Source organism: Phascolarctos cinereus, unplaced genomic scaffold (assembly GCF_003287225.1).
Source record: "Phascolarctos cinereus isolate Bilbo 61053 unplaced genomic scaffold, phaCin_HiC Scaffold_4;HRSCAF=312, whole genome shotgun sequence".
Classification (NCBI taxonomy): domain Eukaryota; kingdom Metazoa; phylum Chordata; class Mammalia; order Diprotodontia; family Phascolarctidae; genus Phascolarctos; species Phascolarctos cinereus.
The window spans coordinates 96,712,027-96,734,988 of record NW_027555847.1 but is presented as its reverse complement, the minus strand read 5'-3'; the positions used below and the strand labels follow the sequence as shown (position 1 = coordinate 96,734,988).

Genomic DNA, 22,962 nt, shown 5'->3' with positions numbered 1-22,962 from the left:
ATCTCTAAGGTCCCCTCCAACTCAGATTCTATTATTTTAATACTCTATGAAATGTAGGATTAGCCAGCTGTGTGGAGAATTAGATGCATGTAGACAGTCACATAAGCTACGGCTCTTTTTTTCCTCTAAAATAGGAGCTCTTATTAACCTCACTTGTGTCATGGATCCCTCGTTAGTTTGGTGGAGCCAATAGACACTTTCTCAGAATAATGTTTTTAAATAATTGAAGGAAATGCTAAATTTCAGTTAGAGGTTAGAAAAATCAAGATGTGAATTTTTTCTCATCCAATTTCATGGAACCTCTTGAAATCTATCCACAGATATTTTAGGAGTCTGCAGACCTCCCCTTTTCAAGAACTTTCCCATCAAATTAAGCTCCTTGAACACAGGACAATTTCCTATCATACTTCTATATCTCCTGCAAAGCCTAGCACAATGCTAGGCACTGCTTTGTGCTTAGATTTCATGAATCAGCTTACTGAATAAATCAAGTCAAGAGGGGACTGAGACCCACTCACATCCTATTTTTGTCTTCTATTGGTCTTACACAGTCTTTCCTAATGGAAGCATTTTAAAGTCTTTCACTTCTGCACAACTACCCCCATAGAAGAGATAGCTCAAGAAAGCACCCTATTTCTTTGTTCTATGTAAGAGACACATTTAACTGGGCTCTAACACCCATAGTTCTTGGCTGTTCATTACCTTCAGGACATTCCTTAAAGTCAGTAATGCCACTGGCCACTCCTATACATGGACCATGCCATCATCACCAGTGTGCAGTGAACGCTAAATCTGGAGTCCAAAGACCTACCTACGTCCAAACCCTGGCTCTGATATTTAGGACCTGTGTAACAATGAGCAAGTTATTTCATTTTTCTGTGCCTCGTTATCTTTATCTAGAAAATAAGAGGTTGGACTAGGTGACCTCCAAGGGATTCTTTGCAGATCTAAATCTATGATCTTGCAATTCCCTTACTCATTCCCTTAATGTAACTGAGCAGCTCAGATTATGAGGACGCTTGGATTCTATGGAAGAGGTTCTCCTACTGGCTGTTCATTAAGATAAGAATAAAAAACCAGAACTTTCTATATAGACTGTTTGAACCAACCTTTTCACACCCAGAATAATTACTGAATATTCAGTCATATGGCTTCCTTCCAGAGATAGAATGATAACTTAGAGATTTCTTGTGCTGTTCAAATGGTTTTAAAAGGTTTAAAAGGTCTTTAAAAGGTCCCTTCATTGAATCTAGAGCTGGTGGGAGTGGAGCCTATTCCCAGCCTCCCCTAGAGTTGGAAAGAAAAAGCCAACATTCTCTTGAACTGACTCAGCACCCTCTGTTCTCTTAGGCAGATACCTAGCCAGGGCTTTTTTCCTACTTGAAGTGTGTGCCTCTGTAGGTGAAGAGGTTCTAATTGTTTTTCTTTATGTTTTCTCTTTGTTCCAGAGGTTACATAGAGCTCTAAATACCTCATTTGTTGAGGAAAAGCAGCAGCTGAAGACAAAGCAAGTGGAAAAAAGGTAAAAAATGGATTAATGCTATACATTCGTTGTTGATTTATTTTCTGAAAGGAAAATCAGAGCAATGGTTGGAAGACGTTTTTATAATAAAATCAGTTACATGGAAGCCAGGGACAGATACAGATGAAGGAGAAGGTAGAGATAAATTATGCCTACATCTGTACTATAGTGGAAAGAATAATGGTCTTGTAGTTGGAACATCTAAGTTCAGTCATAAGTTATCACCTGCGCAAATCTTGAGCAAGGGAATCCCTTCCTATCTCTATTCTGTCCTCAGTTTCCTTTTTTGTGAAATGATGGCATTGGACTAGATGATGTAGTTCTAAATCCTATCATCATATGAGCCATTCAATCTCTTACATATGAACAAAGTCCCTCTATCTTGTCTCCAACCTGTAGCCCCAATTTTTAACTTTAGCAAAAAGAAAATAAAATATATTTTTAAAAGATTTCAAATGCTTTATATATTTTATTTTTTAAAAAATAAAATAATTAGGGCAGCTAGGTGGTACAGTGGATAGAGTACTGGCCCTGGAGTCAGGAGGACCTAAGTTCAAATCCAGCCTCAGACACATAACACTCACTAGCTGTGTGACTCTGGGCAAAGTCATTTAACCCCAAATGCCTCACCTTTAAAAAAAAAAAAGAAAAAAGAAGTCCATTTGGGGCATCTAGGTTGCTCAGTGGATAGAACTCCAGCCTTGGAGTTAGGAGGACCTAAGTTTAAATATGGCCTCAGACACTTAATACTTACTAGCTATGTGACCCTGGGCAAATCACCTAACTCTGATTGCCTCACCAAAAAAATAAAACAATTATAATTGTAGATAATACAGTGATTTTGGCTGCTGATAGAAAGTAGGATAGAGGTAACCAATCAAAGCTTCAATAGACAACCCTTTTAAAAGGTTCCTTCATTGATTTGCATGGCAACCTGGGGAATGGTGGGGTTTGGGAAGAGCTTCACTCAATTCCATCTAGCTCCTTTGAAGTTTTGCTAAATACAGTCTCCAGAATGATCTTAAGCACCAGTGCTAATAACTCAAATTGTGTGATAGGAGTTAAAGGGAATTTGGGACCATATCTCAGATAAGAGTTTAGAGTTCAGACTGAGAGACCAGCAGGCAGAAAAGGGAAAAGAATTTAAATAAGTGACTTTATCTTTTATTTTTTCAATGAACAAAAACTCATTTTCTGTCTCATCTTCCCCTCTCTCCTACTGGAAAAGAAGAAAACTAAAGCCCTTGTAACAAACATGCATAGTCAGTAAAACAAAATTGCCACATTGGCTGTGTCCAAAAAAAATATATGTTGCAATCTGTCCCTGAGCCCATCATCTCTCCATCAGGAGGTCGGTAGCATGTTTCATCATCAGTCTTCTGGAATAATGTTTAGTTATTGTGTTGATCAGAGTTCAGAAGTCTTTCACAGTTTTTGGATGGACATAATCCTAGCATGAGATTATTCTTCAAGGTTTACAAAGAACATTCTTCCTAAGAACTAGATGAGCTAGGAATAATGTCTGTCTTATTAGCATCATTTTACAGATGGGGAAACTGAGGCTCAGGGAGGTGAAATAATTCCCCAAAGAAACATAGTTAATAAGTGGTAGAGATGAGACTTAAACCTACATTTCTTAACTCCAAGTCTTTCTGTTTTATTCCATGAAGTATAACAGCTGTTTCCCCCTTCCTTCTTCCTCTGACTCTCACCTATGTTAACATTTTGGGAAAGGGGAGGAGAAAGAAGGAATAGGAGGAAGGAGGGGAGAGTAAGTCAATTTCTCCTTACTCCCTCTTAACCCTGACTCCTGACCAACTGTGGCAAGGGTACTAGGGTAGAGAGCCAGTGAATAAGTAAACAAACCTCTTAAATTTCTCATAGTAATAGATCCTAGTAACAAAATTAAGCCTTCAAACTACTCTAGGTAATTAAAGGTCCCCAATTGTATTTTTCAAAATATATTTTGTTGATGTTTTTAATTTTTACATCAAATATATTTCCAAGATAGGTCAGTATAATTTTGCAGCATTCAGTTTTCAACTGTTTTGTTATTACTCTTTCCATTCATCTGGATTGCATCTTTAATGAGTAAAATTAATTTGGGGGAAGGCTTGCCCTTATTGTTCAGTCCTTTTCAGTTGTGTCTGACTCTTTGTGACCCTCATTTGGGATTTTCTTGACAAAGATACTAAAGTGTTTGCCATTTCCTTTTCCAGATCATTTAACAGATGGGGAAATGGAGGCAAACAGTTAAGTGACTTGCCCAGGGTCACACAGCTAATAAGTGTTTGAGGGTGGATTTGAACTCAGAAGATGAGTCTTCCTGACTACAGGCCTGGCACTCTATCTACTGTGCCACTTACCTGCCCCAAGGCTTGCCCTAGAATTCTTATTTCAGGCAGACCTTTTGTTTAGGAGCAAAGAGGATATATGCTACCGTTTATTTCTGCTTTCCTCTTTAAGAGTCAATGGGGATTCCCTGATACAGGCAGCCTTGGCAATTCAGATTCTGAGCAGAGTGGACAGAAAGCCCTAGGAGTTGCTGTCAGTTTTCTTTACACTTAATTTAAACTTGAATGATGCACCAGGTCTCAGAATGTAACTACACAAGCATGAGATGGGGAAGATCTGATTAAATACAGCTAGAGTGAAAAAGACTCAAGGATGTTAATTGACTATAAGCTTGAGGGAATCAACAAAGTGACATCATTGCCCCCCCCAAAAAAAAAGCGATCTGAAGCTCCAGGAAGAAAGGCTTACTCTATACTGATCAGAACAAGGAAATCAAGTCAAGTCAATGAGTATTTGTCAGGCATCTACTATGTGCCATGCACAGTACTAAGTGCTAAGGATTTTTTTAAATCCTCCAATTCAGAAAGGAAGGTGATAATGCCAGTGTACCCTGCTTTATCTGGATTATTATATTTAGTTCTGGATGCCACATGTTAAGAAACACATTGAGAAAGTGGAACATATTTGAGGAATGGTGACTATGTTAAATGAAGAATGATTGAGGGAATTCTGGGGACCCCTTAGAAGAAAATTAAATATAAAGAGAAAACTTCATTTATTTTGAAGGCTTGTCATCTAGACGTGAAATTAGATTTATTCTGTTTGGCCCCAGATAGCAAAATGAAAATAGGAAGGCAGATTTCAATTCACTGTAACAGAGGTACCAAGAATATACTGAGAAAAGTATGGAAGCTGGAGTCAGGAAACTTGAGCTCAAGGTCACAGGATCTAGAGCAGGAAGGAATATTGGAGGTCATATTTAGTCCCTGATCCCTCACTGCGCAATGGGGAACCCGAAGCCCAGAGAAGTTAAGCAATTTCCCCTAATGTCACACAGAGAGTAAGCAAGAGAGCCAGCGTTCAGACACAAGCCCTTTGACCCCAAATTCCAGGCTTTATCACTTCACTACACTAAAAAAAAAAAAACCCTTAACCCCTGATTGTCTGTGCAAACTATGAACAAGCCACTTTGTCTCTCCAATATCTGTAAAGCAACGAACACTGTAAACCTTAAAGCTCCAGCTTTTAACTGTGTTGTTATTATTGTAAGGCAGAACTTTCTAACAACAGAGTGGTCCAAAAACAGAATGCATTGCCTTGTGGGATGGTAAAGCCATGATTAGTGGCAGTGTTTCAGCAGAGGCCGAATGGGTCCTTCATCAAGGATGACTATAGCTGGGGCAGATAGGTGGCACCATGGATAGAGCACGGCCCTGGATTCAGGAAGACCCGAGTTCAAATCTGGCCTCAGACATTTGACATTTACTAGCTGTGTGACCCTGGGCAAGTCACCCATTGCCTTGCAAAAAAAAAAAAAAGGATGACTGTAGTAGAAAGGATTTGTTCATGGGGTGAGTAAACTAAACAGCAGCATTAAACAGAAACAGGGGGCACTAAACCATATATAAGAATCTCTGCAGGCTGCATATAACTTAGAAAACCACCTATTATCAATATTATTTATGTCTTATTGTGCTTTTATTTATTTTGTTAAATATTTCCCAATTACATTTTCTATGCGGTTTGGGCCACAGGTGGCCGTCATGCCTGTGTCTCACACCTTTGGACTAAATGACCTCTAAGGTCCTGCCAACCTAAGATTATCGATTCTGTGACATGTTACGTACCTAGTAAGTAGAAAAGCCAGAAGAACTCAGATATAGAAATTAGCATTATGGACTTAGAATTTTAAGGATGATTTAATCCAGACCCCTCATTTTCCCGATGAGGCTTTGGCAGGCCTGGACCAGTTGAATGACTTGCTGAAGGTTAGATGTGGAGTCAGTGGTATAATATAGCCTGTATTTGAACCTACATACACACAAACACACCATATGTATATACATATATATTCATGTGTGCATACATGTACATGTATCAATATATTGTGTGCTCTTCTACATATGTGCACTATGTATTTTTGTCCATGTATATACATGTAAGTATTATTCACATATGCATATGCATACTGTTATGTATGTTTATATACATGTACAGAAGTGGTAAGAGATTGATATTGATAGATGCTTATATTTTGATATAATTCCTTTGTGTATATGTATATATAATATATAGTATAAAATATATATAATTCTTTTGTAATACTATTATATTATTTTACGTATTTAAAACATTTTTCTGAGAATGAGTCTATAGGCTTCAATAGACTGCCAAGGGGTCCACGGCACATTCAAAAATATTAACAACTCTTGTATTCATGTGCTACTTTGGTGTAAGTTTAAATTCTATGGCTCCAAGTGAAATTTTCAAATAAGTCAATCCATCTATCCTGGCATCCCCTCCCACAAATTATCCTCCTGTGACCCACAAAGGCCTCCCTGCCCTTCCTCTTCATTAAATTCCAAACGGAGCAATTCCAAGACTTCAAAAACTCCCTGTGCTTGCTGCCCCCACTCTCCTTCCTCCCAATCATCTCCTCTACCTACCAGATGCTCCGGAGCTTTGAGGCAGCCAGAGCAAATTATAGAACCAGCCTGCCTTCTGCCTAGGAAAGAACTCGTGGAAACAGGATACCCAGGGAATATTTGGATGACAGCTTTGGAATCCATTGCCTGGGCTCTAAAGAACATTGCAATTTTGGATGTTGAAATATATTTGAAGGAGCCATCCTTTCTTCCTCTCCATTCTGAGTTTTAGGCAATAATAGGGTGGAGAGAGGGTGAAACTCTGTGAAGGTGATAGAGTGAAGATGGTCTTCGGTAAGTAGTTGGTTGTCTGTTGTCCTTTGTTGTCAAAGAGGACCAAAATGACATCACTACGTTGGGGTGGAGGTACAGTGTGTCTGACAGTGGCTGATCAGACCAATACAAACTCAGAAGCCTCTCATAAGTCAGGCACAAACAGTGCACATGAACATTGGAGTGGAGATGTCTCTAAATTTTCACATCTCACCTTTCTTTGAACTACTGCAATTCTACTTTACTCATAGAACACAGAGCCTTCTTTAATGCAGACTTTCCACGCTGCCAGTGTCTCTCACATCACGCAATCAATTCCAAAGCTCTTCAGAGAGACTTTGGGCAAGTACCAACCTCTCTGAACTTGTTTCCTCTTCTCTAAATTGTTGTTCATAATATCTCTTCAGTCATCAAGCAACAAAAATTTATTAAGATGCCTACGACACACCAGTCACTGTGAATTTGAGCACTAGAGATACAAATACAAAAATAAAACCACCTCTGCCCTTAGGAAGCTCACATTTTACTAGAGAGATGCAACATGGTCACAACTAAGCAAATACAAGAAATATTAAAAATAAAAATACGATTATGGATGTGGGAAGGGCATAATCAAGAAAGACCTCTTGAAGGAGACAGCAACTGAGCCAAGTCTTACAGAGACTGCTAGGGGTCCCAAGAGGTGAATGTGAGAAAAGAGAACATTCTAGATACAGGGGACAATGTATACATCAAAGCATGGAAGCAGGAAATCAAATGTCCAATAGGAAACAGCAAATAGGTTGGTTTGGCTGAGTATAGAGTGCTTGAGTGGGGAGTAATCAGCCTAAAGAGAAAGGCTGAATTCAGTCAGACTGTGAAGGGCTTAAAATGCCAACAAGAGGTTTAAGTATTGATCCTAGGGATAATAGGGAGCCATGCATTTTCTTGATGCTCATAGCAAGGAAGCAATGAGCATTATAAGATATGTAAAGTTAACTTTATAAACTTGAAAGTTTTGTATAAATGGCTGTAGCTGTCTTCCACTGGGGAGGAAGAAGGGTGACATTATTTCTCCGGAGCTGATTTTCAAGTTGCCTGTCAACTTTTCCATCTAACATATTAATCATAGAATTCTTGAATTGGTTCAAAATCTTCTAGCCCAATGCTCTACCTGAAAGATCCTTCTGGATATCCCAAATGATCTCATGTTACTGCCTGAATGAATGGATGAATGAATGAATGAAAGCATTAATTAACTGTTTACTGTATGCAAATCACTGTGCTAAGCTACTGGTCATACAAACAGAAAAGCAGTACAGTTAATTCATAGACAGCTAGGGGATGCAGAGGACAATGCTAGACCTAGAATCAGGAAGACCTGAATGCAAATCCTGCCCCAGACATTTAGTAACTTTGTGACCCTGGGCAAGTCATACATCTATCTGCCTTGATTTCCTCATCTATAAAACAGGGACAGTAATAGCACCTACCTCCCAGTGTTGTGAGGATGAAATGAGGTAACGTTTGTAAAGCACTTTACAAATGTTACAGCACTATGTATATGCTAGCTATTATTACCATTGATAATAATAATAATAATAATGGGAATGATAATGATACCCCTACTCTCAAGGAGCTCACTTTCTTTTACCCCAAGGTCTCATTTCAGTAGAAATGGTCCTTAGAGCACAGTAGCAAAGCAGACAGTAATGCATCTTCTTGAATGTCCTTTCCACTGATAAAAATCATCCATTTCTGATATTGAACCAATTGACAATGCCAAAGACTTTTCTGAGTCTTCCAGTACCTGTAGCTGCTAAGGAGGCAGAACCCGTGAGGCATTACCAGATCACATTCTGCTTTCCAGGATGATGGCTATCAGGGACTATGCTGGAAGCAGGACAAAGTGGTCTGGGGGGATCACTGCTTTTCCCAGGGCTCTTGATCCATCAGTAGCAAACTTCCTACCTACCTAGGCAGTCCATCCTGTTAGCCAGTTCAAATTGATTTCCCATGCTGAAATGCAATCTGTTTCCTTATAACATTTTTAATTTAAGTTGTTTTTTACATTTTAGGTTCTGAACTCTCTCCTTCCCTATCTCCCCACTCTGCACTAGAGAAGGACACAATCTGACACAGATTTATAAATATATGTAAACGCATACTATGCATACTTCCATTTATGAGTTCTTTCCCTGGAGGTGGAGACCATCTTCCTTCATAGGTCCTTTGTAGTTGATTTGAGTATTTATAATACTCAAAATAACTTGGTTGTTCATGATCATTCTGCAAACAATACTGCTTTTACAATATACAACATTCCCTTGGTTGCGTTCATTTCACTTTTCACTGTTTCATGCTAGTTTTTCCATATTTTTTCTAAAATCAACCTGCTCATTGTTTCTTATAACACAGTAGTATTCTGTCACGATCATATACCACAACTTGTTCAGCCACTCCCCAATAGATGGGCATCCTCTCAATTTCTAGTTCTTTGCTACCACAAAGAAAACTGCTATAAATATTTTAGAACCTATAGGCTCTTTTCCTTTTTCCCTGATCACCTTGGGAAACAAACTTAATAGTGCTATTTCTGCATAAAAAGGTATACACAGTTTTATAACTCTTTAGGCAAAATTCCAGACTGCTCTCCAAAATGGCTGATCAGTTCACAGTTCTACCAACAGTGTATTAACGTCCTTATTTTTCCATATCCCCTCCAACATTGGTTATTTTCCCCTTCCATCACTTTAGCCAATCTAATAGGTATGAGATGATATTTCAAGATGTTTTAATTTGCATTTCCCTAATCAACAATGATTTGGAGCATTTTTCACATGACTGTATAGTTTTGATTTCTTCATCAAGAAACTGTTCAGATTCTTTGACCATTTATCAATTGGGGAATGACTCATATTCTTGCCAACTTGTAAAAGTTCTCTATATATTTGAGATGAGACCTTTATCTGAGAAACTGCATAGAAATTTTTTTCCCCCAATTTTCTGCTTTCCTTCTAATTTTGGCTACATTGGGTTTATTTGTATAAAACCTTTTTAACATAATCAAAATTATTCATTTTACATCTGACAAGGCTCTCTCTGTCTCCTTAAAACCTAACTGAAGTTCTCTCCTCTGTGTTCTCTCCCCTTCTTGTAGTCAAGTACAACAATCAAATCCCTCTTCTACATGGAATTCCTACAAAACATTAGGAGGCAGGCAGATATTATTTTTTCCTTCCTCTACCCCTGCAGCCTCTTCGAAGCATTTCCAGTCCAATTCCAGATCTCAAAGCCTGTTAAAAACCACAAACTTAAAGAAAATTCTTAGCTATGTCTCACTCTTTGTGCTAGATCCCGAACTTCAACCCCTTCAGCATTCAACTCAGCATGCCACCAAGGGCAGGGAAACTAGTGGAAACACAGGAAAGGCTGAGGTTGGAAATGTCTCCTGGAGCATCTATCACTTCTGCCTAAAAGGATGATTGGGAAGAAAAGGGTTCAAAGAGCTTAGGAGTCCAGTGTTACCTTGTCAGCAAATTGACAGCAAGAGTCATAATTTTCTAGACCGTAGAGTCCGCTCTTCAAGGCCAGCAAAACTTTTCGTGGAAGAGCTTCTCAAAATCAATAGAGACTCACCTTTTCAGGCCTCTCCTGTGCATGTTCATCAATAAATTCCGCTGAAGTGAATTTCCTCTGAAGAGCCTTGTGCCCTCTGGCGCCAGATGTAGTGAACGAGGCAGTTTTCGTTTCTTGTTTTTAGCCCACTGTGGCTCCACGGAACGAGCCCCGGAGCCAGCAGACCCAGGTCTGCCACGTGTGGTCATGTGACAGGGGTAAGGGACTTCTTGCTGAGCCTGTCTCCTTACCCGACCTCCCTCAAGCAGGTGGTTTTATGGAAGGGTTTTGCAAACTACAAAGCATTATGTAAAATCAGGTGAACTATCATCCGGTGGGTTTGGTTTGAGTTTGCCATTATATTTGCTAAACACTGATGAAGATGGATTCCTTCTGGAAAGGAAGGCTCAGGTGAGACCCCCCGCTAGAAGGCACTGTGTTACTTTTGAGGCCACAGAGCAGAGTTAGGCGTGTAGAAGAACAGCGACAGATGCAGACCAGCCTAGTGTCCAAATGGTTAAAGCTCCCTTAGTTTTGCATTTCCTGCCTAATCTCTAGACTTGTATACTTTCTGTCCATTCCTACATAATCTCTGTCCCTTTATATTCTCTGTCTTCAAACAGTCTCCAGACCTATCTAGTCTCGGACTTTATACAGTCTCCAGCCAGCCCTCTCTGGTCTTGGGCCCTGTATGGTCTCTGTCTTGATAAGATCTCTGGCCCTGTATGATGTCTGACCTTATATATGGTCTGTAGACCTGTCTGGTCTCTGGCCCTGTTTGGGCTTTGCTCATATATGTTTTATAGGCCTCTAGTGTCATTATTCCCCTATATGGCTTCTATCCCTGTATACATCTCTGCCCTATATCAGCCCAGCTTTGACGTTTTCACGCTGAACAGGCTCTCTGGCTTGAGGATGAAGCCCAAGCTGGCCTCCAGTATGGCAGCATGTAGATCTGGAGTCAAGAGAAACTGGGTTCAAATCACAGTTTTGCTCTTGATTTACCTGTGGACCAAGTTTGGACAGGTCACAAACCCTCTCTGGGCCTCCACATCTACACAAGTGAAGGAGTGGGGCTATCTCTGAAGTCCCTTCCAATGTTTACATGGTTTTCCCTATAAAACAATTATCAGTTGCTTTAAGCAACCCTGTGTATTGAGCACTGTGAATTCATATGCTCAAGCACTACAAGGATCCAGACCGAGGACCTAAAAAACAATTCAGTCAGTGAACCAAAGGTAAAACTGGATAAACCTCTTCTCCTTTCTGTTACCTTTTAGGAAAGTTGTCATGGGAATCCGTGCCTACAAACACATATATTCTCTTATCTCCTTTATCTGTGAGAAGATATAGAGAGGGTATACCTACTCAGTACATTGCAAACTCCTTCAAGAAAGGCACAGAATCATCTACTTCTTTTGTCCTTCCACCTCATAGTGCCAGGTTCTCCTAGTTCCTTCCAAGATTATCCCCTCCAGCAAAAATTTGATTAGACTAATGGAGAATGAGGTGATTATCAGCCATGGCCCGTAGAAGTGAGTACCATTTTCCCCTGGGAAGTGAGCAATAGCTTAACCTAATCTGCCAAGGAGCCCAGCTGCTACTTTCAGACTGCTTTCTTTCTTCCTTTCTCCCTTGACATTTGACAATTACCTGACCCAGTCTACGCAGAGAAGTGGCACGGAATGTGGGAAAAGCTTTGGCTCTGGAGAGGGCTTGGGTTCAAATACCTTCTCATACACTTACTATCTGTGTGACCTGGCAAAATCATTTAATTTCTCCAGACCTGTTTCCTTATCTATAAAATGAGCAGGCTGGACTAGCTGGTTTCTGTGGGGGCTCCAAACCAGCTCTGGTTCTGTGATTCTACCCAGCATCTTGTCAGTGGACCACAGGAGATGCCAAGCAGTAGAAATGTCTCTATTAGCATTGTAGGCAATGAGCTAACACCTAAGGAGGCCTTAGAAGGAGCCAGCTGGGATCTTGAGGGGTAAGAAAGAGAAAGTGCTTTCATGGTGGTCTGCCTTCCCCTGAATACATCTTTCAATCCAACAAATACGTGTTGCTATGGACATAGCACTATGTTAGGTGTTACGGATACACAAATGAGAAACACAAAAGCCCTGGCCTTCAAGAAGCTTAAAATCTTGATACAGGCTGAAAAAGAGGTCAAACATACTTTGGGAAAGACATTAACAGGTTAGAACACCCTTAGAGGAGGATGACTACATCGTATAAGGAATGAATTTCACCTAATATGCTTATATTGTCATGCCCACCTTACTCTTCTCCAGAATCCTGTATCTCTGCATACTGGGTATTCCAACCTGTTATTAAATTCACAAAGAACCCAATTCTTCCCTGTGAAGATGAGATAAGGAAGGAGAAGGAAAAAAAGGATTAACATCAGTAATAAGAGTGACTAAAGCTGTCCTTATGTGGCCAAATATAAGAATTACATGCTTCCCATCAAGGCATGCTTGGTCCCATTAACTGGTACTGACACACATCCTCTGCCATGGGCATTCTCTGAGATAAACATTAATGCTAGCTGGCATTTATATAGCACTTCGAGGTTTGTGAGGCACTATATCTTTATTTTATTTGACCCTCACAAACCCTGTGAGGTAGGTACTAGAGCTATTCATGTCCATTTTACGGATGATCTGCTAATGCTAGAGGTGAGATCTGAACCCAGGTTATCTCCTGACTCAGGAATCCAGTGTCACCACGTCATTTCAGAAATGTCAGTGCAGGTGCAGCAAAGGTCACGACCCACACCACTACTCCCTATTGGGGTTCTTTATGCCACCACCTCCAGACTGCTTGACAATGAAGGTGGGAACACACCACACACACATGTCCCTAAATGTCTTGAATGAACAACAGAGTTGACTTGGATTGACTTGCGGTCACATTCTTGTCCCTGTTCTCCCAGAGAGGTGCTAGAATCTTCTCTTCAGCTGCAAAAACTTCAGTTCAAAGCCCAGCTCTGCCATTTGTTGCCCACATGACTTTGGGCAAGGCCTTGATCTTTCCGGGCCATGGTCAGAGCCTATCGATTCTGCGTTTATGAAATCACTCATAACCACCCTCTCCCTTCCCCTCTCCTAGGCAGGTAAGAAGCACATTATTTAGAGGGCTAGGTCTGGAGGCTGGGCCACTGCCAGCTGTCTTGACTCATGTCTTGCCACTGGACTCAGATGACTCTGGAGGAGAGCGAGTGAGGCTGATGACTTTGCTCAGCTCTGCCTCACTTAATCCAACCCAAGACAAGTCAAGACAAGACATCACCCTCATGATGTCCCTGGTCCTCTTTGAGAACAAAGGACAAACAACAAGAACACGTCTGGAGTCAGGAGGACCTGAGATCAAATCCAACCTCAGGCCCCTACTGTGTGACCCAGGGCAAGTCACTTAACCTCTGTATGTCTCAGTTTCCTCAATTGTAAAATGAGTATAATACCTCACCGGGTTGTAAGGATAACATGAGATAACTGTAAAGTGTTTAGCATAGTGCCTGGCACATAGCAAGTGCTTAATAAATACTTCCTTCTTTCCTTCCCAATGCTACTATGGTCCTCATTCATCGCAGAGACATTCTAATAGTCTTAAACCTGATTTCCCTGTATCCAGTCTCCCTTTCTAATCTATCTTTCATACTTCTTGAATATTTCTGTAGATCCATAATGTCATCAATATTGAATGCCTTCCCTCCGTTGATGCACATTATCTTATCCAGTGTGATTCTTTTCCCTGTTCTCCCAGAGACCCTTTAAGAGAGATCGATCTAATGTGCTGGAATCCTTCCTCTAAGTCTATGTTTTCTACAGCTGCAAAAACCTCAGTTCAAATCCCAGCTCTGCCATTTGCTTCCATGTGACTTTGGGCAAGGCCTCAACCTTTCTGGGCCTTGGGTTTCTTATTGGACTAGCTGCACCTCTAAGATCCCTTCAAGCCCTAAATCTATGATCCTGTACCTTCTTCCCCTGGGTTGGGTCTCTGTTCCCACCATTCTTTTTTTTTTTTAATTTCACCAGATTGAATACATTGTTAACAATATTGTTCAAAGCCATAATTTGACCATTTGTATAGAGAGAAACTCTTCTAATGGTGTGCAGCTGGAAAACTGTATTTCAGAAATAGGATAGTCTGTTCCTTTAGAGCCCTAGGGGGTTTTCTTAGTGTTCCAAACTTCCCATTAAACTGTAGGTACCTCATTCCAAAGTGACATCCCAGTGGCACTGCTGGGATAAAAGTCAAACCAAAAGCGGTAGCAAAACCAGTTTTTATTTGGCTTTTATTTGCCCTGTGATAATTAGATATTTGCCTGGGGTTTGTTTTCTAAGCCTCAGATCTGACAAAGATTCCCCTCCCTGTAAAAATCTCATCACCTATGGTGCTTATACATTTTTCTTCCAATTCTTGCCCTTCAGATGCGACCTTTCCAGTTCACCAAGAACAAACACTCAGAGCAGAACTACCAGGACGCAAGATAAGCCACTCTGGGATGATGGAGGAGCAGGGCACAATAGTACCCTGCAATAGAAGGAAGTCAGCTAAAGAAACGTGTGTTCTGCCATATCTAGAGTGACATAAGACATCTCATAGTGTCAGTCTCTTTGTAGGAAGGAAAAGAGGAGCTTTTGGCCCCATGAGGCTCACATATTCATGGCAAGATGGGTCAGTGGAAAGATTTTGATTTGGAGTCAGAGGGGCCTACACTTGAATCCCAGATCTGATATCTACTTTAAAGCCATGTAAACCTACGCAAGTCATTTAATTTCAGTCTCAGTTTCTTCATCTCTAAAATAGTAATAATGTTTCCTAAGCCAAACCAACAGTATTATTGTGGGCCAGAGAAATGTGAGGTGTTAGCAAGACATACTCTGTGGTTCAGCTATATTATCTGTAAAATGGGAATGATGATACTCACTTGTCAGAATTCAGGGAATCAGGCAGTAATAACAATAATAGCTAGCATTTATGTAACACTTTTAAGGTTTGCAACATGCTTTAAATACGTTATCTTATTTGATCAGGAAAAAAAAAACAGGCTTGGACTAGAAGACACAGTAGGGTGGGACTGGTGGTCCAAGCAGGTCTCCACATTAAGTGGAGAAAGCAACTTCAAAGAGAACAAAAAGACAAGGAAGTCTAGAGCCTGTCAGTGGCCAAAAGGTCCAAGCAGGCAGGCAGCTGGTATCAGGGAGGTCTGAAAGCAGGTATGTGGGGTCCCACCAAGAAGACCAAAAGTTTAGCAACAAATATCCAGCCCCCTGAGAACATTCAGAGAGATGCAAGGTCAGTCCCAACAAGAGAACAAGAAAATTGGGATACTAAAGAGCTAACATGAGTAAAGGAGAAAGAGCTGTAACTGCTGCTTATGAGAGAAGTTTGCCTCCCTCTACACACTTGCTGCTGCTAAAATGGATGGCGACGGGAGCAAGGGATTACAAGCAATCACTGACTCAAACAGGATGAGTTAAAAGACCCCATTATTGGAAAGTTAGGCAGTATGATAAAGTAGAAAGAATACTGGACTTACAAGTCAGGATACCTGATTTGAAGGTCTTGCTCTACCATTTAAGAGTTGCATGACCTTAAGCAAGTCACTTCTCTCTGAGCTGCAAACTCTTCCTCTACAAAATGAAGACAGTAACCCTTTACCTATGAGGCAGCAAGATGGTATGATGCAAAGAGCAGATGGAGCCAGGAAGATCTAAGTTCAAATTTAGCCTCAGATACTTACTGGCTTTGGGACCCTGGGCAAGCCACTTAACCCCTATTTGCCTCAGTTCCTCATCTGTAAAATAGGGACACATTAAAGAAGGAAATGGCAAACCACTCCAGTATCTTTGCCAGGGAAATCTCATGGACAAAAAGTCCATGGAGTCACATGGAGTTGGACCCAACAGAATGACTGAACAACAACAATCCCTTACTTATCTTAACGGGATTTATGTGAGGAAATGATGTGTCCTAAGAAAGGACAAGCCTGAAGAAAGAAGCTATCTGGTCCCCAGCTGGAGGTACTTCAGGGGTGGGGAACCTGTGGCCTTGAGGCCTTGTGGCCCTCTAGGTCCTCTAGTGCAGCCCTTTGACTGAATCCAAAATTCACAGAACAAATCCTTTATGCACACAGGTGCCCCACCCCTGTACTAGATGAATGCAGAGGCAAGGGGTCAGGTTGAGGGTGAAAAGGGAACCACAGTACTCTAAATCCACCAGAATTTGTATTTTTAAAAGCCATTCTTCTTTAGTGTCATTCAAAGTATCATTCTTCTGAAAGATCTCTATTGTCTCCCTAGGTCCAACGCAGCAAACAGTCAGCTCAGCGTATGGAATACTGCCAACCTGAGCCACTGCAATCGGCGGAAATACACCTACAGTGATGAAGGGCAAAGCCACCTGAACATGCACCCCCATCAGGGGATCTCCCTCCCTATAGTGAGGAGAGAGATTCCCACTTCCCTCACCACCAATGGGAAACCTGACTCCCTAAATACTGCTAGGAACTCAGTGACCCAGGAGCTCACTGAGCTGGAGAAGCAGATTCAGGTAATCAGGCAAGACCTAAGACTGGCCATGAACAGGAAGAACCAACTGGAAGAATATCAGAGGACAAATAGGACAGTCGAGTCCTAAGTGATCCAATCTCTATCTGTTCTGTCCTGACCTTCCTGTCCTTCCCCCAAGCCACTTTCAACCTTTCTCTAACCCCTCTGTAAAATTTGTAATGCACTTTTGTAACTGCTGGCAGTGGTGAAGGAGAACAAAACAATAGGTTCTCCTTAGAAGGCAATCTCAAAATGGCTCATCAATTTCCATCCTCCAGGGTGGTATTCTCATTCGGAGAAAGAATCTCTTCCTTCCTCTATGTGAACTTCGAATCAGTCAAGGGCAATCTTGGACAAAGTAACAAATCAGACCATGCTCATCTCCTGTTTCCTTCTTCACCTGGTGCCACATTTCTGGTTTTTAGCCCTTTCAGTGCATTAAAAAAAAAAAGTCAATCAGACCTGTGTCTCTTACTGGGTTTTGATGTTTTTACTAGTACAAGCATACCTCGACTAACATGATTAATCAGGCATGATAATGTTGTAGGAGACAACCAGTTCCACGGATTTAATGTTTTCAGTGGTCAACTGGCCTGACAATGATATATCAGGGTTTCATGATGTGACAATGTGGTTACTTCGTGTTAATGTTATTGCAAAAATATTGTGGACAGTGCAACGTTAGGAGAGGTGTGATTGTACAGAACGGTTACCCAGGACTATATATTTTAATAATATTTCTTCAATTTAACCCAACTCAAATTTGGGGATGGTTTTTTCATTTTGGGGGTAGGATAAGTGAAAAAAGGGCAGTGAAGAAAAGATGAACTGAACCGTCAAAAAGCTAATTGGGTTTGACTCTGTTAAGCAACAAGTTTGATTCTGTTAAGACTCTATTAGAGCCAATCCTGCTAAAAAAAAAATGGCATCATATTCTTGAGTCAAGCTAAGCTTTCTTTATAAGTGTGTGCCTTTTGTAAGAGACAAAAAGAATGAGAGAAAAGAAGACAGAGATGAGGCCTCTCTGATGAACATCTGTTGTTTACTATTTGTAATAGGATGTGTGTGACTGTGAATCCTGTGAAAATGTTTGTGCAAACCATGTGATGGGTTAATTCTCAAATTAGCAACAATCTGTCCTCTGACTGTAGGAAGCCCCAAAAGTGATCCTCATGCATGCGACAGAACCTGTTCCATCCCATGCTTGAACTTTCAGGCATCTACCCTTCCTTTTTGTGAAATTATTGTGATATTTGCCAAATGCCCCGGTCACCAAAGGCATATTGAAATGACTCTTGGTTCCTCCAGTTGGTATCTCTAGCACATTTATCACCTCCATGAAGTTGGATCTGAGTTATCTAGTTGTCTCTTTTTAGCTACCTCCTAACCCCCACATAGCTCTCTGGATAAGTAAGATTGGGATGGAGCCAGGGAAGCCAAAAGATCACAGCGGCTGAGGGCCCTGAGTGCTCTGAAACAAAGTATTACTGCCTTTGGGACAATATGCTTACAATGTCACCTTCCATTGCCACTAGGGCAGCAAAAAATGTCACTCAGGAATAGACTCTCCTTTATATCAGTTACATTCTTTTTTTCCCAATACTCACCATTTGTCCCAGTTAATCCATTCAAACGTTATTAAGCACCTATTAATTCCAGGAACTGCTTTGCACTAGATGCTGATGGATAGGTGAGTAAAATCTTCACAGTCTCTGCCTTCACAAGCTTCCTTTTTGAGTGCCTCTTAAGTGACTGGCACAGTAAGTAGCTGGCTACACCCAGTCAACATGACAAGTAGTTACCCATCTCCAACAAGTGAATGAAAGGGCTCCTAGCTCTCCAACTGTCCCTCACTTTACGTTGTGGCATTTGAAGTTTCTACTAAAGTCATTCTCTTAAATGGAGAACTGAATTTTCTGGATGCTCCCATTAACATTCAAATACTCCTAGCTAAGTAATACTTTCAACCTTGAGGGTAATAAATCACAACTGGAAAATGAGTCAATAGGAAACAAAGCAAAAGAGATACCTCAAGAAGGGGAAATGGGAAGGAAGAGGGACTAAAAACCTTTAAAAGTTTCAGCCAACCCTTCTCTTAGGCTATCCCTCACAGGGCTCTAAAGCAGGAAGCCCTGAGTTTGAAGGCACATCTCTAAAACTATCTCCCAGAATTTTCTAATTACAGCCCAGGATACCGTAGGGACCAGGTCATTACCCTCTGTGCACCTCTTATCCAAAAGGTTTATGTACTGGTGTACCTCACTTCACACAGTAGCCAGGTTCTGGAAAAGTTGCCTGTAAATGGAAATTTTTGTAAATCTAATTATATTCTAACTGCATTTGGGTGGCTAACTACATAGAGGAACCCAGCAGTCTTTTGTAAAGTGAAGACTCCTTTTGTAATGCAAATAATTATCCCCTAATTTATTTTTTTCTAAGTTTGGGTTTTTTAACAATGGATTTAATTAAAGCAGGGCACACATCAATATAAAGACATTTTGAGGAATGCTTTTTTGGGTTTCTCTATCTTGTCACAAAATAGACAGTAATTTTTTCCCCACTCAGTCACTCAATGTCTGTTCTGGACTATTGGGTGATAACTGGCTGTCACTGGTATACCTGGGATAGAAAAGTAGTAGCCACCTGAAGGTCAGCTGTTGGGGGCTGTCACCAGGTTTACTGTCACTGATGTTGCTTGAAATGATTTCATTTTCTGGAAAAAAAAATTTCTTGTGATGAAATGAAACTGTTTTCATGTTAAATTGTGATGGTTATTTTTATTGCTGGTGGTTGAACAGTGTTTTGCAACTTGTGAAAAGTGTGCTGTATTTTGTAAAAAAGCTTTCATGAAATTATGAGTCCTTCAAAACAACTCTGCTCTGCTCTGTTCTACCCTATTCTTACCTGGGCTCTAGAGGCTTATGCCCTACTTGGGCTCTAAGAGAAAAAGTCAGTGACCTTCAGGTTAGGGATGGTATCATATAAGAAAGAAAAGGAGTTTTCATCCCTTGGCTGAATGAGCTCCTGTTTCACAAATACCTGAAATTACAAGGTGGTGAATAAAGGAGGAAAAGGTGACAGAAAGTTTGAATTCTCTTATCATGCCACTTTGGGAGTAACATTTGACCACTCCATATCTCTACTCCCTCACCTACAAGGAAGGGAATGTCATTGGCCATCTAATGCCCAACTACGTTTTCGGAAAATGTTGGGAAATTCAAGCTCACTCACTGGAAAAAGGGCTCTATGTGAGCACCAAGCATAGATAGTTGTGTTACGTGGTACTAATGTGGCCACAATGTCTGAATAGCAATCACAGAGCCCAGAGCTGACATGCCACACATACAGCATAAAAGAGAGAATGCACCCCATAGGTAAGGCAAATGATAAATACACCAGATGTTCAAGATAACTCTTAAAAGCATTTCTAAGGTAGTCAAGTGATATGACTACAGTAATCTAGCATGGGACTCCACTGAGCTCCTTTGATGTGTTTAGAGAACAACGATTCTGGTGATTCTATAAATGGTCATCCTCCTTGTTACATGAAGTTTTGAGCCTGCCCTTCCAAATAGGGATACTGGAGGGACTGAAAAAAAGTGAAAGGAAATCCCAAAGAGAATAATCCCAGATCATCCGGCTTTAGACTCATTAGGGCTAAAATTCAACCCTAAACTTAACCTTTGAGAAAACTCCTCTAAGAATCTAAGAAACCAAGAAATCAAAATTAACAAAGGATAGAAAGGTCTACTTTACAAAGTCAAGACTGGCAATCCAGAAATCCATGCTCAGCTTCAAAGGGAGTATTTCTCTGGTCATTAAAACCAAATTTTTACATTTCTTGTGTGACTGCCTGACCAGTTGTTCAGTCCCTTCTTTCATCATCCACCTAAGCCATAAACCTATTTCTTCAATACTATTACTATCATGGCTTACTGTTTTATGAAAGCAGATTTCACTGTATTTTCTTAGGAAGGCTGAAGAGTTATTTTCTATGTGTCTTCGTTCTGAAGTATATGAAACAGACTGCTCAGCGCCAGGGAAGTACTGAATGTCCTTTGGGCATAAAGTGAACAGGATGATTTGCTCTGGGCATGTTTCTTGTACAACTGGGTGGATGGATGAAATGTCTTTAGGTCTTTTCCATCACAAATTTCTATGAATGTGGAATAAATGTTTGGATTGAAACAAAATTCTGGAATGAGGCTACTAGAGTTCATCTCTGGGTACCTGTGAAAGGTTGACATGAATGGCACTAGACTTTCCCAGCAGAAAGTATATATGCTGGCTCATTAAATTTTCAAAAGATTTACAAAGAATATGGACTGAATCACATTTGAGGAAACCCAACACTATGTTAATACAAACATCATAGGCCAGAATTGGTCCCCCAAATTCTTCTCTCAGCCTTCTTTTCTTTCACAAAACTTTTTCTGCTAGCAATTTCATTCATTCCCACACTTCCAAACTGGTCATTCCTTATCCAACCTTGTTATGAGCATTACTGTGAGGATCAAATAGAATAAATATTTGTAGAGTGCTTAGTGTAGTGCCCAGCACATAGTAAGCACTTAATAAATGTTCACCTTCCTCACTTTTGCCCTGATTCACCCAGTGACATTTCTAACTACCTACAGAATACCTACAGCTGGATGTCCTTCAGGCACGGCAAACTCAACATATCTAAGATTAAGCTCATCATCTCTTCCCATTCCACCTGAACTGTCCTTCCTCTTAAATCTCCTCTCTTTTGGGATGTACCAGCAACATCCCAGCCACCCGAGCTCAAAACCTGTTACCTTTGACTCCTGCATAAATTAAAAAAGCATTAATTTTGAAGCAGAAGACAAGTCTGAATCCTGCCCCTATCCTGCCTGTAATATCCCAGGAAAGTCTCATCTGCTCTCTGGCCTTATTTCTTCCTCTAAAATGAAGGGTTACTCTTCTAATTCCAAAGCCCATGATCCTAAGTGGTGTGCTTCTTTACTCTTCTCTCTACCTACATCCAATCAGTTACTAAGTCCTCTCAATTCTACTTCGGCAATATTTCTGGTATAGGTTCTCTTATTCCCAATACACCACTAGGCACCCTGGTTCAGGCAAGCATCACCTCTTCCTAGAAGCAGATATGCCTCCTAACATCTCTCTTTACCTTCAGCCTCTTGATTCCCCAGTTCTCTAAACAACTTCCAAAATCATTTTCCTCATACACTGGTCAGAATACTCACTGCCCAAGGGGCAGCTAGGTGGCACAGTGGATAGAGCACCAGCCCTGAAGTCAGGAAGACCTGAGTTCAAATCCTGCCTCAGACCAAACACTTGACACTTACTAGCTGTATGACCCTGGGCAAGTCACTTAACCCCAACTGCCTGAAGGAAAAAAAAAAAAAGAATCACTACCCTGCCATCTCCTGCCTTCCTCCATGACCGACAGGATAAAATACAAACTATCTTGCCAATCAAAATCAAATGATAATAGACTTAAAGCTGAAAAGGCCCTCAGAGACCATCTAATCTAACCTCATTTATTTACAGATTAAGAAACTGAGCTTTAAGAAATTAGGTGAACCGTCCAAGATCACGCTGGGAATGAGTGCCAGAGGTAGAATTTGAACCCAGGTCTTTTGAGTGCAGAGCCAGGACTCTCCCCTCCCTTCCCCCACAAATGTAAAATCTGTCTCTAACCTACTTTTCCAGCTTATGGATGCAATTTAACCCAGCTGGAGGGCCTTGAGGTTAAAGAGAATGTTGCCAAAACCCCCTTAGGAGAACAGAAGCTTAAGTTGCAAATGCTCCCGGTACATTCCTCTTCCTCAATAGCGCTAAAGCCCCCAAGTTATATAAAGCTCACATTTCTATAGGAACAGATGCAAAGTCTTGAATTTAAGCTTTACAAGCATGAGATGACAGTACACCTAAAAAAAGGTGGGAGGGCTTTAGCAAACTGCAAGCTCAATATGAATCTAACAGTGTGATACCGCAGCCCAAGGTTTAACAATATTTGGGGCCTAAATCAAGAGGCAGAGCTTCCAGGAAGAGGGGAAGAGGTATCACTATACTCGGCCTTGGT

At 40.8% G+C, this 22,962-nt stretch overlaps 1 protein-coding gene across 1 annotated transcript in view; it reads left to right on the top strand.

Moving 5' to 3' along the window:
* The window catches only part of GRIN3A (glutamate ionotropic receptor NMDA type subunit 3A), a 216,131-nt gene extending 198,898 nt beyond the window's left edge, over window positions 1-17,233 (top strand). Inside the window, exons 8-9 of the mRNA XM_021002197.2 lie at window positions 1,449-1,522; window positions 16,644-17,233. Of these exons, the coding sequence (XP_020857856.1) occupies window positions 1,449-1,522; window positions 16,644-16,980 (411 nt within the window). The 3' untranslated portion in view covers window positions 16,981-17,233. The remainder of the gene's footprint in view (window positions 1-1,448; window positions 1,523-16,643) is intronic.
* The last annotated feature ends 5,729 nt before the right edge of the window (window positions 17,234-22,962 follow it).